Here is an 18,692-nt window from a genome sequence, read left to right as displayed (position 1 = left end):
GACAAACATGCGCATAAGGTCAATTCATTTATGACAAAAGAGCCAAGAGGACACAAGAGGGAAAAGATAGTTTCTTCACAATAAGTGGTATTGGGAAAACCAGACAGCCATAGGCAAAAGAATGAGACTGGACCACCATCGTGCAACATACATAAGCATCACCTTAAAGTGAATGAAAGACTGGAAGCCAAGACTTGAAATCAAACAACTGTTAGAGGGAAACAAAGGAGTAAGCCCTTGACATTGGTCTTGATGATGAATTTTTGGATTTGACACCAAAAGCAAAGGCTAAAATAACAATAATAAGTGGGAGTTAAAACTAAAAAACCTCCTATATAGCAAAGGCAACTATTAACAAAGTAAAACGCAACCTACAGAATGGGAGGAAATATCTCCAAGTCATATACCTCATAAGGGGTTAACATCCAAAATACATAAAGAACTCATACAACTCAACAGCAAAAGAGCAAACAATCCAATTTAAAAAGGGACAGAGGATCTGAACATACAGTTTTTCAAAAGAAGACAACAGATGGCCAATAAGTACACGAAAAAGGTACTAAAAATAACTACTCATCAGGAAAATACACATCATGCTTGGGGCTGGTGCACTGGGACGGCCCAGAGGGATGGTATGGGGAGGGAGGAGGGAGGAGGGTTCGGGATGGGGAACACATGTATACCTGTGGCGGATTCATTTTGATATTTGGCAAAACTAATACAATTATGTAAAGTTTAAAAATAAAATAAAATTAGAAAAAATAAATAAATAAATAAAACACTTTAAGAAATTAAAAAAAAAAAATTATAATGAGGTATCATCTCAGACCTGTTAGAATGGCTAAACTACCATAAAGATAGGAAATACCTGTTGGCAAGAATGTGGATAAAAAGGCACCTTTTTGTACTGTTAGTGGAAATGTAAATTGGTGCCGCTGCTATGAAAAACAGTATGGAGGCCCTTCAAAAATAAGTAGAACTACCATAAGACTCAGCAGTTCTACTTCTGTGTCATGAACGAAACAAAAACACTAACCCAAAGAGATATCTGCACCCCCATGTTTGCTATAGTGTTATTTATAATAGCCAAGACATGGAAAACACCTATGTGTCCACTGATAGACATTTAGGATGGACAGACTTCAGAATGGATAAAAATAATGTGGTATATATACATCAGCTCACGCATGTGTGCACACACACGGTGAAATATTATTTAGCCACAAAAAAAGGAAATGCTAGTATTTGAAACAATATGAATGAAACTTCAGTACTCTACACTAAGCAAAGTAAGTCAGACAGACAAAAACTGCATGATCTCACTTATATGTAGAATTAAAAAAAAATAATAAAAAACTCCAAGTCACAGATACAGAGAACAGATTGGTGGATGCCAGCAGCAGGAGTTGGAGGAGGGGGTGACAGTGCGTAAAGTACATGGAGGAGATTTTAAAAAGAAAAATGTACACTGCTTTGAGTAATTTATAATAGAAAATATATAACATTTTAAAATAATGATTAATCTCCATAATACCGGGTTTTCCCCACAGCTTCCCCACGTACCTGTAGCCAGTATGGTGTCCTCTCTCCCTTGGGTGAAAATCACAATTCGCTGCCTCTTTGAGTTGACTTTTGGCAGAGCCTGTGTCTTTCTGGCTATTTCTTTAATGTCTTCAGTCTATTAATAGAAAGGAGGAAAAATATGCTCATAACCAATACAATAAACTAAAATTTTATAGTAGATTAAGGATTTAGTTTCTCATGCTCAAAATAAGAGAGACTTGATCATAGAATTACATAAAAATTTTAACTACATACAGAAGTAAACAGAATAGTACAACAATCTTCAAGGAACCTATCATCAAGCTGCAATGATTTGAAATTTATGATGAATCTTATTTCTATTTATCTACCTACCTTTCATATTATTCTTAAGGAAATCTCAAATACTATATAATGCCACATGTAAAATGCTTTATTATGTATTTCTAAAAGGTAATGATTCAAACATAACCATCTATTATATTATATTTTTAATTAATGATAATTCTTTAATATCAACAGAAGTCAGTTTTCAAATTTCCAATTAATGAGAGAATTATAAAAAAGAGTATTACTGAATTATTTTAGAGGCTTACAGAGAGAGCATAATTATGCTGATTCTGGAAATAATGCAGTTAATATAATAAATTTTTCAAAGAACTAAAATGAGATGCTAACCATTTTCTAGAGACTTAGCTTTTTTAAAGATAAAGTTTAAAAAAGTACAAATTAGTTCTAGAAACCCTCACGCTGTTTTTCATGATCACACAGGCTGCAAAGTTTTACATCATAAATGTTCTGTCTTGAAATCTAATTCTTGAGCTATGGGTTAGATTTTTAGAATCATGTTTTCAACTTTTTTGAATTAAAAAATGTATTTTCATTAGCTTTTTAAAAAACTAATTTATTTTATTTTTCTGGTTACGCTGGGTCTTCATTGCTGCGTGCACGCTTTCTCTAGCTGCAGTAAGCAGGGGCCATCCTCTAGCTGTGGTGTGCAGACTTCTCACTGCGGTGGCTTCTCTTGCTGTGCAGCACAGATCTAGGCACACGGCTTCAGGAGTTGTGGCTCCTAGGCCTAGAGCTTGCAGGCTCCAGTACTCGTGGCAGGTAGGCCCAGCAGTTGTGGCATGTGGGCCCATAGTTGCAGTGAACAGGCTTAGCTGTTCCTCGGCTTGTGGCATCTTCCAGGACCAGGGGCTGAACCTGTGTCTCCTGCATTGGCAGGCAGATTTCTTATCCACTGTACCACCAGGGAAGTCCTCAACAATTTTAGATAATTTAAAAACCCATGTTTGAATTCAGAGGGCTGCTAAAATTGTGCATGGTCTGGAGTTTGTTGGTAGCTTCTTCTATCACTGTGCAAAGTTTAAAAAAGGTATGGAGAGAGAAATATATACCAGAGTGGAAATATATCTAATAAAAGAAATTAATTAGGATATATAGGACAGAAAAATTTAGGTAGGCAAAGCAGACAAGTCACAGTGGCTACAGACAACATCAGAAACCATTATGTTTTTAAAGGTATGACAATCTTTAGTGAAATATTTGTATGCTGTTTAGTCACAAAATACTTAAGATTCTGGATGATATATGAATCTAAGCTTCTCCTAAACCTAACATCATGATTCCTGAGGACTGCTATTTCTGAAAAAAAAAAAAAAAAAAAATAGTCTTTTGTGGTTGGACAATGCTGCTGACCTTTTAAACATGCTATTTCACTTTTGTTTGCTTATTTTAGAAAAGAACTATGCCTGAAACTCTGATAAGATGAGAAAAGAAATTCCCTCAGTTTGAGGGGAAAGACTATTAAAAATGACCAGTAACATTTGAAAGTGAAGTTGCTCAGTTGTATCTGACTTTTTGTGACCCCATGGACTGTAGTCTACCAGGCTCCTCTGTCCATGGGATTTTCCAGGCAAGAATACTGGAGTGGGTTGCCATTTCCTTCTCCAGAAGATTTTCCCAACCCAGGGACTGAACCTGGGTCTCCCACATTGTAGGCAGACACTTTACCATCTGAGCCACCAGGGAAGTCTATCCCCCCAAATGACAATGTCTTATAATAATAATGCTTCTAATAAATATATACATTAAAATTACATATAGTATTCAAATCTCTTTACTACAGACATATTTCACTAATATAGGATTTTTGCTTATGATTGAGTACAGTTCATTTTTAGTAAAGATAGGAGGCAAACTCCAGAAAGATTCACTTTACCACCTTAGGAGTAGAATTTTATGCATGTACTGGATGATTTTTAAGTAGAGATCCTTCTTAAAAATGGTATAAGGAATAAATTAAGAGTGAGATTTGGTTGCCTTATACCAACCCTGTGAAAAAAGAGAATGTTTTGTGGGAGTTTTGGTAACCTAATCAAAGCAACATTTTTAACATGCCTCAAGTTAAACCTTATAAAAACAGCAATTCAAGATTGAAACAAACTTTTCAGATATAAATTTTCACAGAAAGAATAAGCTTTATTCTATTTGTATCCATATCTATAGCTTCATTGTGCACCAAATCAAAGTATCCCACACTAAGCTTTGAGGAGTCATTGTTTTGCCCTCAACAGATGATTCCCATCTAGTATAAAAGCTTTTCTTAAAACTTCAATTTTGTCTTCCTAGCAACATATATTTCGAGTTCTGTAAAACTTGAAAACATGAACCTCTTCCTTATCTCCTGGTAGTTCTTTCTCCCATATATCTGCCCTAACATATCTTAACAGAATGATGAAATTACAAGGGATTTTAGAGTATGACACAACTGGATTTACTAATTTTGATGTTGTTGTTCAGTTGTTCTGTCGTGTCTGACTCTTTGCAACCCCACAAGCTGCAGCACGCCAGGCCTCCCTGTCCAACACTCCCGGAGCCTACCCAAACTCATGTCCAATGAGTCAGTGATGCCTCAACCATCAGTGAGATCCAACCATCTCATCCTCTGTTGTCCCCTTCTACTCCTGCCCTCAATCTTTCCCAGCATCAGGGTCTTTTCAAATGAATCAGCCCTTTGCATCCGGTAGCCAAAATATTGGAGTTTCAGCATCAACATCAGACCTTCCAATGAACACTGACTATAGGAAAAACCATAGCTTTGATTATATGGACCTTTGTCAGCAAACTAATGTCTCTGCTTTTTAATATGCTGTCTAGGTTGGTCATAGCTTTTCTTCCTATTTGTGTGACCTCAAATAGTAAATTTTTATACACAGAAGATCTGTATAAAAAAGATCTTAATGAACTGGATTACTACAATGGTGTGGTTAGTCACCCAGAGCCAGACATTCTGGAATGTGAAGTCAAGTGGGCCTTAAGAAGCACTGCTGTTAATAGAGCTAGTGGATGCGATGAAATTCCAGCAGAACAATTCAAATCCCTAAAGGATGATGCCATCAAGGTTCTGCATTCATTATGTCAGCAAATCTGGAAGACCCAGCAGTGGCCCCAGGACTGGAAAAGGTCAATTCTTATCCCAATCCCCAAGAAGGGTAGTACCAAATAAGATGCTAAACACTGGACAGTTGTACTCATCTCCCATGCTAGAAGGTCATGCTTAAAATCTTGCATGCTAGGCTTCAGCATTATGTGAACCAAGACCTTCCAGATGTCCAAGCTGGGTTTAGAAAAGGAAGAGAAACTAGAGATCAAATTGCTAACATTTGCTGGATTATAGAGAAAGCATGGGAATTTCAGAAAAACATCTATCTCTGTTTCACTGACTATGCTAAAGCCTTTGACTGTGTGGATCATGATAAACTGTGGAAGGCTCCTAGAGAGAGAGGAATACCAGATCATCTTACCTGTCTCCTGAGAAAACTGTATGTGGGCCAAGAAGCAACAGTTAGAACCCTTTACAGAACAAGTGATTGGTTCACGATTGAGAAAGGAGTACGACAGGGCTGTCTGCTGTCACCCTGTCTGTTTAACCTATGCACTGAGCACATCACGAGATATGCCAGGCTGCATGAGTTACAAGCTGGAATCAAGATAGGCAGGGGGAAACATCAGCAACCTTAGATATGCAGATGATACCACTCTAATGGCAGAAAATGAAGAGAAACTAAAGAGTCTCTTAATGAGGGTGAAGGAGGAGAGTGAAAGAGCAAGCTTAAGACTAAATATTAAAAAACTAAGATCATGCATGGCATCCAGCCCCCCTTACTACATGGCAAATAGAAGGGGAAAACACAGAAGTAGTGACAGATTTCCTCTTCTGGGGCTCCAAAATCACTGTGGATGGTGACTGTAGCCATGAAATCAGAAGACGATTGCTTCTTGGCAGGAAAGTGATGACAAACCTAGACAGTGTGTTGAAAAGCAGAGGCATTATACTGCTGACAAAGGTTTGTATAGTCAAGGCCATGGTCCTCCCAGGGGTCGTGTACAGTTTTGAGGGCTGGACCATAAAGAAAGTAGAATGCCAAAGAACTGATGCTTTTGAACAGTGCTGCTGGAGAAGACTCCTGAAAGTCCCTTGGACAGCAAGGAGATCAAACCAGTCAATCTTAAGGGAGCTCAACCCTGAATACTCACTAGAAGGACTGAAGCTGAAGCTGCAGTATTTTGGTCATCTGACGCAAACAGATAACTCAGTGGAAAAGTCCCTGAATGCTAGGGAAGATTGAGGACAGAAGGAGGAGAGGCTATCAGAGGATGAGACAGGCTGGATGGCATCACCGACTCAATGGACATGAGTTTGAGTAAACTGTGGGACTTGGTGATGGAGAGGGAGGCCTGGTGTGCTGCAGTCCACGCAGTTGCAAAGAGTTGGACATGACAGGGCAACTGAACAGCAAAGCAGGTAAATATACCTCTCTGAAACTCCATTTTCTCATCTACAAAACTAAGACAATAGTAATTGTGTTAAAAGATGTTGAGAGTGAAGTATGCTAAAATTGGTGGGCAAAAGTCTGAAGAGAAACAGGGTATTTGCTTAGTCTTATAGTCTCTCCCTCTAAACTTATTCATTACAGAAGGAAAAATAGAAATGCTAATAGTGAAGAAGGTTGACAGACATCCCTTTACCCCAGGGATCAACTTTAGTGATGCTTAAATTAGTGGGTAAAATGGGATATCTGCACAGGTATCACCCCCAAGATATTTTATCAACTACAATGGGAAAATACTTAACTTCATAGAGCATAAATACCACCTTAACCTAGTGATCACAGTTAACATCACCAACAGTAAGACATTGGGATATCATGTATATCCCTGTTATGATGCACTGATAAAGGCACAATGCTGCTGCTGCTGCTAAGTCGCTTCAGTCGTGTCCGACTCTGTGTGACCCCACAGATGGCAGCCCACCAGGCTCTGCCCTCCCTGGGATTCTCCAAGCAAGAACACTGGAGTGGGTTGCCATTTCCTTCTCCAACGCATGAAAGTGAAATCGCTCAGTCGTGTCTGACTCTTTGCAACCCCATGAACCGCAGCACACCAGGCTTCCCTGTCCATCACCAACTCCCGGAGTCCACCAAAACCCATGTCCATCGAGTTGGTGATGCCTTCCTACCATCTCATCTTCTGTCACCCTCTTCTCCTCCTGCCCTCAATCTCTCCCAGCATCAGGGTCTTTTAAAATGAGTCAGCTCTTTGCATCAGGTGGCCAGAGTATTGGAGTTTTAGCTTCAATATCAGTCCTTCCAGTGAACACCCAGGACTGATCTCCTTTAGGATGGACTGGTTGGATCTCCTTGCAGTCCAAGGGACTCTCAAGAGTCCTCTCCAACACCACACTTCAAAAGCATCAATTCTTCTGTGCTCAGCTTTCTTTATATTCCAACTCTCACATCCATACATGACTACTAGAAAAACCATAGCTTTGACTAGGTGGACCTTTGTTGGCAAAGTAATGTCTCTGCTTTTTAATATGCTATCTAGGTTGGTCATGAATTTCTTCCAAGGAGCAAGTGTCTTTTAATTTCATGGCTACAGTCACCATCTGCAGTGATTTTGGAACCCCCCAAAATAAAGTCTTCCACTGTTTCCCCATATATTTTTGCCATGAAGTGACGGGACCAGATGCCATGATCTTAGTTTTCTGAATGTTGGACAAACCTAAATTGAGGGACATTTTACAAAATGACTGACAGGCAGTCTTCAAAAGCATGAAGATCATGAACAACAAGGAATGCATGAGAAATTGTCTGATAAGAAGAGACTAAGAAGACAAATATATGCAATGTGTGACCCTGGACTAGATTGTGGAAGAGAAAAAAGAAATTAGAGGAAAAACTGGTGAAATGAGAATAAATTCTATAGTTCAGTTACTAACACTGTACTAATGTTGACTTCCAGGTTTTGATCATTATACCTTGGTTCTGTAAGATGTTTACATTAGGGGAAGCTAAGTGAAGGTATCCAGAAATTCTCTGCACTATTTTTGCAAATTTTCTGAATCTAAAATTGTTTCAAAATAGAAAGTTTAAATAGTTTTTTTTTGTGTGTGTATGAGGAGGAAAAATAAGGTAAGTGAAAGAGCTGAATGTAGTATTTAGCACATGCCAAGTACTTAATAAATATTAATGTATTTCCTATATTTACTGTCATTTAAATATGCTCCAAAACTGTCAAATCCTAAGTTGCCTGAAAATCCCTAGAAAGGACCTCAAGAATTTTTTTTTTTGGCTGTGGTGGGTCTTCAGTGCTGCCCATAGGCTTTCTCTAGTTGTAGCAAGTGGGCTCATATTTGTAACACATTTAGTTGCTTAGTTGATCAGCAATAGGTAGGAACTTTCTGGAACAGTCACAAGTCACTGCTGATTCTGCATTTAAACATGATATTTTTCTTAATTATTCTGGTTTGTATTTTACCCTAGTGAATTTCAACTTCTGAATTTCCAGATATTTCTCATTTTCCAAGGTCATTTGAAAATCTGATTTCCTCCTCCAATATGTTAGACTGTGAGAAAGAAGTTTAGTTTATAAAGATTACCAGATTCAAGACAGCTGAGCTCAGATTCTGATTCCATTATCTGTTAGCTATGTGACTCTGAACATGTTATGTAGTTTATTTTTTTTCTGTTCAACTGATATGGCAATACATGCCCTACCTACCCCTCCAAGGTTTGTATGAATATTAAATGTATGAATGATATGTTAGAAAATGTTTTGTAAACTTTGAATCATTTCATAAATGTCAAATTATGCTTTTATTGTCACTGGTGGTCACACACTTTAAATTTAGCATTGTTTTCCAAATTAATATATTGTCTTCATTCCATTTTTAACAAGCTGATGATACAAATGTAAAAGAATACTGTCACCACCTATCTACTCCTATAGAAAAGCAAATATGGTGTTCATACATATCACCCCATTTAATCACACATATTCTGCTTCGTGTAATAATCAGGGTGGTCATACGACGTGTCAGTCTCCATCCTGTCTCATACCACTTCCTCGCCACTCATTCCTTTGCAGGTGCACTGGCCTCCTGTCACCACCTGGAGTGCACAGTACATTATGCTCTTTTGTGTCTAAAGTCCTGTGAACTCTTGTTCCCTCTGTCTGGTTTGTTTCCCTGTTGCTTGTTTTGCTTTTTTCTGTCATAGCTAGATATTTGTGTTTTTTAGTTTTACTTCCTCAGAGAGTCACTCCAATGATCAGAGTATCTAATATAGGAGACTCCCACCTTTTCCTTTACCGTACACTTTCATTCTTTCTATCTTGTTTTCAGGGTCTATCGAAGTGTTAGGCACAAAGTAAGTGCTCAGCAAGTATTTGTTGAATGAGTAAGTGATTAAATCAAGAGAATCACGACTATTATATCTCTTTCTGTTAACTGAGTGCTTTTTTAACTGTTATCACTTGGGACTCAGTCACTTAGGGAAGCAGCACTGTACTCTATCAACAAACATGATCTAATTTAGTGTCTCATTTCCAGAAACTCTTGGTGATCGTTCACTGTGCATTCTTTCTATTTGTGAGGAACACAGGAACATTAGAAAAATCTTGGAGAACTTTTGGTAATCAATACCTTCTGAAACTCTCTGTGGACTTACTATCCAGTGCTAATCAATGGAAGTTTCTGTGAGGATGTCATGATCTACATCTGTCCAATATGGTAGTTACTATCTACATAGGCATGCACTTGAGATGTGCCTACAGACTAAGGAACTGAACTCGTAATTTTATTAAATTTAAATAGCCACACATGCCTTGTGGATGCCTATTGGATAGCACTTTCAATACTTTCTTCTCTCAGTGGTATAAGATGATAGAGCTGTCATTGGTCAGAGAAAGACTACAAGCCTGGAAGTCTCTGGGCAGAGTCATGGGCTGCAGGGAAGTGGGAAAATGGAAAAGGATTGCTTTATTTCCTCTACGGTTAGAAGTATTATATTTTAGAGCTCTAAAATAAGAAAATTAAAATTTGCTGCTTGGAGTAAAACCGAGTAACTGATACAGTAGAAAAGGTGTGAATTCTCTTCATCGTTTGGCATATACTCTATTGCACTGAGAATGAGAACACAAAGAATAGTTTTATTTAGGTTTTGGAGGTATGTTCTTCACTTTAAATCAATTTTCAATAGTGCTTTTAAGAGGTTTCATAATGAAACATATTGCTAAGTGCCTCATTTCTATTTAGGTTCTAAAAATACAAACCTTTAATCGGTTCAACTTAAGATAAGGTTGGTTTAAAAACACACTGCAGTCTGAACCGATTTTTCAAAATAATAAAAGGCCCCGTGAAACTTTTTACACCAAGAATTGTCATTTTAAATTCTTAGCAGGTCTATCATTTAAATCAGGCACTATGCAATTTTCCCTCAGCCTACATATATATATATATATATATATATATATATATATATATATATTCGTCTCTCTTCTGCTTTGTGCTCTGGCCAGTTCCAGTTTTTATCTCATTCTCCAGTGTACTCCTAAGCTGCTGCTTCTTACTGAAAATTGCCCAATTCACTTTAAAGATTAAAGATTTTTTTCTTAAAGAAAGATTATCTGAAATTTGCAGAGAAGCTAACCAGAATATCATAAACAATGTCACTGAGGATATTTCCTGATGATAAATACTGGTTATTTTTAGAGGCATTTGGACTGGTCTCTTAGCAGACAGATCACTAGTGGCAACACTCGGTGGCTTTGGGAACTGACTGGGATTTATAACAGAAAATGAAGGTAGGACTTACGGGAAGAAAAAGTGCCCACCTTTCCTTGCTCTTTAATTTTTTCACTTCTCTCCTCTCATTCACGTCCCAAATTAAGAGGTAAAATTAAAGTTGGGAGGAAATAGATACAGATTTTGTCTAGTTTGTCACAAGACTTGAAAGCACTGACACATTCCCACAGACATTAAACTGTTAAATGATTTATTCTTGTTTGAGTCTTTAAAAATACTGAGATTCAAATCTATGCTTTCATATTACTATCTAACCAACTAAGGAAACTTCAATGACATTTTAAAATCATTCAGTTTCTCTAGATAGCATTCAGTACAAGGGTTATATTTTATTAAAAATACCGACTTCGGGGTATTCTAATCAAGGCTCTTACAGATTCTGAAATACTTATAGTATTTTAGGGAACCCATGAAGGGATACATCAAGACACTGTATGCTTTATACAATCTAACACATCATTGTCAAATTACCAACTGAGTTTTGCTATGTCAGGAGGTAATAAGGTATACTATTATAATCATCACTTTGTTCATATGTTGTAATCAGTTATGGCAGATTTATGGTAAAAAGAAACAACTTTAGAGTCAATAAGTAAGAACTAATGGAAAGGTTAATATGGTGCTGGTTAGTAGAAAATAGAAAAAGTAGCTTGTTGCTAAGACTGAATTTAAACCAGGCATATTCAAAGCATGTAGCTCAAAGGGACAATAAAACTATGAATTAGTAAGGTTTAATAAATTATTAAAATTATTATCAGGTACTACAGAATCATTTGTTATACAACATGTTACATTTCTAAAAGTGGTTATTTTTTAGAACTGAAATACATTTCTAAATGTTAGCACATAAAATAGGACACAAATTTATACTCTATATATGTTTTATGTGAATAATTTTTATGTAACAACAGAGAATATTAATTGTTAATACTGAAATTTAGAATCAGTGAAACTTTTAAAACATGACTTAAAATATTTACTTATAGTTTCATGATCAAAACATTTGTCTTTCTAAATTGAACGTTCCCCTCATTACATTTAGCCCTCTACAGCAATTGCCAGTTTGGGAAATTACAAAGGGAAACTTAAATTAGATAAAAATTACTTGGAAATCTTTATTGCTTCTTCACGTGACTCAACCTTATATTCATGAGAATATGTTAAAATAAAAACAGGAAACTCCCAAGAAACGATGATAGTTTCCATTAATTGAGCACTATGAGGCAGCTTCCTGCCTTGATAGTTTTTATATAGGACTTTGAGAGCAGAATACTTATACCACATGCTCACTATCTTCCCCCAAGAAAAAGAAGCACCTTGGTTGTCAAGTCCTATGACATGGATAACATACACATGTATCACTTTGTTGCTTAATAACAAATCTGTCTTTAGTACATTTAAATAACATTTCCTTCACAATTTTATAAAACACCTTTCTCTAAAGAGTTCAAAGTGAGCTTACTAATATATCCAGTCAATGCTCACAGTTTCTGTACATGGTAGACAATACTGAGTATGCAAATAAGGAAAGAGTTTCTATATATTCCAGATCTAGTCAGGTTAAATTTAAAAAAACTTACATCCATCAAACATTCCAAGTTGCTATATAGAACATAATATTCTACAGAGTTCTGGCTAAATAAATATGATAGTCATAAAAATCACACACTCAGTTAATCTCTGTCAGTTAACCTGGGTTTAGATTAGTCAGTGTGTCCCAACAATCCATTGGAAGGTAGATACTACATATGTAAAAACATGGTCTTGGCTATTAATTTTGCCAACAACAACTATATGGAGTTTGGAATCTCAACAGGATAATATTTCTATAAGGAAAACAGAATTCATTATCTGAAAATTAAATCAATTATCAATTTTGTGTTTCAGAAAATGTATATGTTTTATGCTATCAAAGAAAAGAGGAAAAAGAAAAAAAGATTCAAACAGGAAGTTCATATGAGAAGGATTTAAACTAGTCAGTTCCTAACAACAGTTAAGTATAACCTTTGGAAATTAATTTACATAATGATAATCTACATGTGGTAAGGTTGAAATTATTTAAATGACATTATATTTCACTATTTAGTGTTGCTCCACCACTGCTTTAGCAGTGAATTCTTATGAAATGTAATGCAGCTAATGAGGTAGCTTTTTAACTGAACAAACTGACAGGCCCCATATCTGCAGAGGCAGCTTGAAACCGTGCCCAACCTCTTGGCTTCCCAAGAGGCTTTTCAAAATTCAATAAATAACATCTGTAGGCGATGTTGGGTGCAGACCTAGCAGAGTGCGTCATAACACTGTGCTGGCAGAACAAAGAAACCATGACGACTGCCAAGTTTCCATGGCAACTGCTGCGAGGCTCTGAGAGTATAATAGCACATCAATCACTGTCCAAAAGAACTTCATTATCAGCTAGAAAAAACCTTTAGGATCTGTTTAGTGTGCAATTGTGGGTTAACTCACCTCAAAGCCTTGCTCTCTAGCAAAAGCGGCAGCTTCCTGAAATAAAAAAAAGAACAGTTAATTATAAAGTGCTAGGTAATGAAGAAATAATCCATTTTGAAACTCATTCAAACAGTCTTCTTTTTACACAATTATCTCAATATACTCACATAGTTCAATTTTTATTCTTACACGGAAAAAAAAGATTTCTTTTTTCCTTGGCATAAAAAAAGGCAGCAAATGTCAACACACTTCACAAGCTGAAATAAAGAAGATGTACTACATATTTTTACTGTAGCTGTCACCATGAGTTCAGATGTTTTGACCCCGACAAAGAAAATCATTTGAAACCTAAGGAAGATGCTGATGGTTATGTTTTTAATTAAAACAATACCTTTCAGAAAACTCTTCTGTAAGAAGAATGTTTGCTAATAAATGTATAGATTAGATTCAGAAAACCCACCTTTTGTAATCTCTGATGAAATTTATTCAGGCAAAGGTTATCAATGGATGCTCAATTCATTAGGTTAAAGAATGATGGGGAACTGCTTATTTCATGGAATCGAAGTATCAAAGATCATATGCTGGTCACGAGGAGCAAAGTATAACTTTACAGAGGAAGAATCAAGCAGTCATCACTTTAACCCAGTGATCAATCTTATTACCTAATATTCTGATCACCAAATAGTCTGTGGCTTCTGTCATAATGTAGTATAAGGTACAGAGCACCATCTATAAAGTTTTTAACATGAATTAATCAAAACTTTATTCAATAACTTGTAGTCTACAGGAAATATATAGAGGATAGAAGAACAAGTTAAATGATACACTGAGAAGGCTAATAAACAAATCCATAAGGTAGGACATTAGACAGGACAAGTACCTTGGTCTTTGTAGTAAGTCAACATCATGATAAAATGTACAGGAGTAATGTACACATTTTAATCGGAAACTGTTTTGAACACACCAGTTATAAAATACATTTTGGGTAAGTTTGATTATGAAATGGAAATCAAATAATATTAGGAATTATCAACTTGATATGAAAAAATCCTAGATTTTCAGGTGTATCCTGAAGTATCCTGGGATAAAATGGCATGGTATATGTAATTTATTTTAGAAAACTTAAAAACAAAAAAAAGAAAGTGAAGCAAAAATGGCAAAATATTAATGTATCTAGATGTATTCAGTATTACTATCTTTTGCCTGTTTGAAAATTTGTGTAATAAAATGCCTACCCCCTCATTTCTCTCTGATTTAAGATGACAGGGTAACAAACGCTGAATATTTTTTAAAATTTAGTTAAAAATTTTTAAACAATGTTTTTCTAGATATTAAATATATCTTAAGGGCATAATCTGATGAACATTATTATATAATCTAATGCCCTTATAATAGGCTATCAAATGACAAAACCACATCTGTGTAACCAAATCCTTTCCTTTTCTTCACTCCCTGCTTTGTGCATATATTTTCATTTTAGTACTGATACAGAAAATGGAGGCAATATTACTTTTCAATTCCACTTCCCTCTTGAAGATGGAAAAAAAAAACTGCAGACAACTGTCAAGAGTCTCTACATCTTAACTTACATTCCTCCAAAATTATCTTTGCCAAGAGATATTAATAGAAGGATGGGATGTGAGCCTGAGTAGTGAGCAGATCCAACTTAACTAAAATGACTGCTGCACCAAACCATGTAAGGCAGAAACTACAGTTAATGTCTCCAGCACAAATCTGGGTACTATCTACATGTTAAGGAAAACACAGAGAAAAGAAGTATGTATGCACTTATCGTCCAATATACTAATACCATGTAAGTTTAAAGAACCACTCTGAGGGTCTGAGAAGATTGAAAAATACTATTACAATCAAACACTGAAGTTAATAGAAAGTGATAAGCTGAAAGTACAATTCCTTAGGCTGTTCACTAGAGAAGCATCAAACTGATTGAGTTAACCTTAGTTGATACAGATAAAAAAATTAAATCATGATCTTGACAACTGGTGTAAGGATGGTTAGCCTTCTTGACAATTTACTTACACCAGAATCTTGTATACCAGACAGTCAATAATATTTACTAGCTTGGATGTCAAGGAAAAGGATAGGGTTCAAAAGATAGCAATGTAGAATTTTTCCAAGTTGTCCAACTCAAGAATTAACCCAGCTAATTCTTATATGAAAAAAACAATAAAATAGCTTTGTGAGAACTACTTATTTATATGGAGCTTTATCAGAGGCATGAAAGAAACCTAAAGGACTGTAAGACAAAGTTAATATGACAAGTCTGTACAACTAAAATTGTACTAAGACATAAAGACTCAAAAGTCACATACAGTAGATAAGTTGCCTTTTTAATGTCCAGTTTTGCTCCCCAAAGTAAGACGCAATAGACTGTGATCTGTTATGGTACAATAGAACTGACTAATTGCAAGAAGGCACATTGACCAATGTCAGATCATTATTCTTCAACGAAACTGAGCCCTAGGACTCTTCCACATCTGTAAACTATTCCAAGCACTAACGTATTTCTGACTGAGGAAGGACATGCTGAAGAAGTCTATTCAATTTTCTATCTTAGCGCCCCCTCACACAGGTTTGCAGAGCTGTGCCCTATCACTGAAAAGCTAAGCACTTGTTCTATAGCTTAAAAAGATCTTATCTCCTGACTTCCTCCCACCTTCCTTTGATCTTGGGTTGGTGCCCCCAGTCAATCCATTAGTAAAGGCAGCTGGCTCACATCACTGCAGACTTTCCCACAGCTAACCTCTGATCTGAAGGTGTCTGTAGATACAACGATGGAACAACATTTATTTTTCCCTCACAGCAAAACAAATAAAACAACACAGAGGAACAGTTTGACCCAGTAAGAATCTGAAGGAGAATTTTAGTCCTAAGATTCACTGCATGGAGGGATAAAAAGAAAAGGCATTAGGTCAGAAATCAGGGAAGAAAAAAGGCATAAAGGGTGGGCAGAACAGTAAGGCAGGTTCCAAATATCAGGGGTAATTCCAAGTGAACTGATCACACTAAATTGAAAAGGACTTTTTAGCGTGCCTTCGCAGTAAAAGTGAGAAAAGAAAACAAGCAAGTCCCCATCTGTGCTGCCCCAGGGCGCCACGTACTGAGTTTCACAAATCTAATGAAGCAGTCAGGTTAAAATCCAACCGCAGAGTGGATGTGACATGTGGAGAACAGCTAGGGTTAGAATAGAGGAGCATGGCGGTTCCTAATGCAGGTGATTATCCATGTGATAATCATTATATTTACAGGCTTTCCATTTTAGATCTGACATCAAAAATCACAAAGGAGGAGGGATTAAGGAAATAAACAACCGACACAGAGGCTTTCCTGCTCCCCTGAGAGTGTAGCACTTTCATTCATGCATGACAAGCAACAAAAGCAAAACGAAACAGGCCAGGAAAGAGTATTTCTGAGAAGGCTGGATTTCACATTAACACTACTTTCCATTTTGATAACTTTCACTATTATTCAGTTTCTCACACAGGTCACATTTTCAAAATCAGTTCCCATTGTTGTCTAAGCTATAATACAGTATCATTTTTGGTTTACAATGAATGATACTCACATATGTCTTTTTACAACAACAAAGTCATTTTTTTCCTTCCTGGAATTGAGTGTTGTGAATAAAATGACATATAATTAAAGTCTTAGGCTCTCATCTACACCACGCTATTTAGGATTTGCAGTAGGCTCCCTGCTTCACCGACCAGGCTAAAAGGATGAAACAACCACCAAGTACAGGTTTTGAGCAGAGGTTTAAAAAATAAAGCTGAAATTCATGGTTAATGAAAACTATGGAATACTTACATGAAGAACTATTTAAAGGGATTAGCAAACCACTATTAAAAAGCACCGTTCTCAGGGTATATAGGAAAGGAAGGAACAACTCCAGTGTGTGTCTGTGTGTATGAAAATACAACAATTTCCTTTATATCTAAGAAGAAAACTATTTTCTTTGCATTTTGCCTGATAACACCTTGATTTTAATTTATGTAGAATTATCTGTAGTCACTGTAAAACTAAAACCATAAGTAGGCCATATTGTTATTCTAATTATTTGTTACTAGTTACATTGAGATACAAATGATTTCTGTATTATTGGCCTTATATCCTGAGACTTTGCCAAATTAACTTATTGCTTGTAGGAACTATCCTTTTCCTTCAGGGAAACAAGATGTTCCTACTACCCAAACCACAAAGTTATTTTAAGAATTTAGCAACATGCCTTAAAATCCTCTCTCCATGCCTTAAAATCCTCTCTCTTTCCTCCAGGGCAATCTGAAGGGTGTAACTACTAACTACCCACCACTATCTTAGCTCATAACCCTTGCTCTCCTACTTCTGGCTCTACATTTCAAGGCACTGAACACATCTCGAGCTATTATCTGCTTGCTTATGTTACCACTCTGTTTTTTGATATTGGACACGAGGGATCTTGGGTGTTGACTGAAACTAACTTAGGACCAAAGAAAGATAACTTCTGACTATCCACAGAAGGCAGCTCATCCATTCAAAACAAGCTATTTTGCTGCTCCAATGCAAACAGGAAGCAGAAAACTCACTGGAATTTGCATGGTCTTCACTCAAGTCATAGGAGTCCAACCAGAGCTCTGGGAAAAGCCAAGGGAGAATGGAACCACCAAACAGTTCTGCTATTTTGTTTGTTCATCTCTCCATCCAACTAGTATTTACCCTGCAAGGATAGTTTTAGGCTAACAGATATTATAATGCTAGAGATACATCAGTGTTACAGCTGTTATACACCTTATTAGACTTTGACTTGCAATATTTGAAACAATACTGTAAATCCTAAATGGTGTGGTGTACATGAGAGTCTAAGATGTCTGTCTCTATATAAATCTATGTATAAAAATCTCTGCATATAAAGAATATTCATATATTTTTATACAATTATATGTATGAAGCCTTTTTTGAAGGCTTTAAATGCAAGATAGTACTGGTCAGGAAGCAGTTACAGCCAAATGGAAAGAGTAGTTGGCTTAGAAGACCTACACTAAGGTTGTCATTTTATAGCTCATTTGATATGTAATCTTGGGCAAGTCACTCAGTATATATTAGTAAAACTGAGGCCAACAAAACTGACTGGATTATTACTAGGAATAAGGAAAATATTTAATGTGAACTATAAAATCATATCACCTATGAAATTCAAGCTTTTGGTAAAATCTTAGGAAAATTTAAGCAAATGAATTTCAGAGCATCCAGAGTACATTCCATGATTTGTCCTATCTGTGGATCATATGTGTATGTAGCAGGAAGCCTCTAAATTGGTTGCCTACTGTGTAGGTCCCTAACTGGTGGTATTCAAGTCCTTGTAAAATTTCCTCCCCTATGTGTGTTGTCTGGACCAAGAGACTCACTTTTAATAAATACCTGACCAAAAGTGATGGGATGTCTTGTTTGTTCGTTCTCTTGCTCACACGCTCTCTCTCAGCTCTCGCTCTAGGGGAATTAAGCCGCCACGATGTGAGTTCCCCCATGGAGCGGCCCATAACTAACCATCAGAGAG

At 36.5% G+C, this 18,692-nt stretch overlaps 1 protein-coding gene across 5 annotated transcripts in view; it reads right to left on the bottom strand.

Moving 5' to 3' along the window:
* The window catches only part of ADK (adenosine kinase), a 543,710-nt gene that overhangs the window by 91,698 nt on the left and 433,320 nt on the right, over window positions 1-18,692 (bottom strand). For all 5 annotated transcript variants that reach the window (XM_027530299.1, XM_027530300.1, XM_027530304.1 and 2 more), the window contains exons 8-9: window positions 13,160-13,195; window positions 1,564-1,678 (exon numbers count right to left, since the gene is read on the bottom strand). In XM_027530299.1, the coding sequence (XP_027386100.1) occupies window positions 1,564-1,678; window positions 13,160-13,195 (151 nt within the window). The remainder of the gene's footprint in view (window positions 1-1,563; window positions 1,679-13,159; window positions 13,196-18,692) is intronic.

This window comes from Bos indicus x Bos taurus, chromosome 28 (assembly GCF_003369695.1).
Source record: "Bos indicus x Bos taurus breed Angus x Brahman F1 hybrid chromosome 28, Bos_hybrid_MaternalHap_v2.0, whole genome shotgun sequence".
Lineage (NCBI taxonomy): Eukaryota > Metazoa > Chordata > Mammalia > Artiodactyla > Bovidae > Bos > Bos indicus x Bos taurus.
This window is presented reverse-complemented; position numbering and strand designations above follow the sequence as displayed.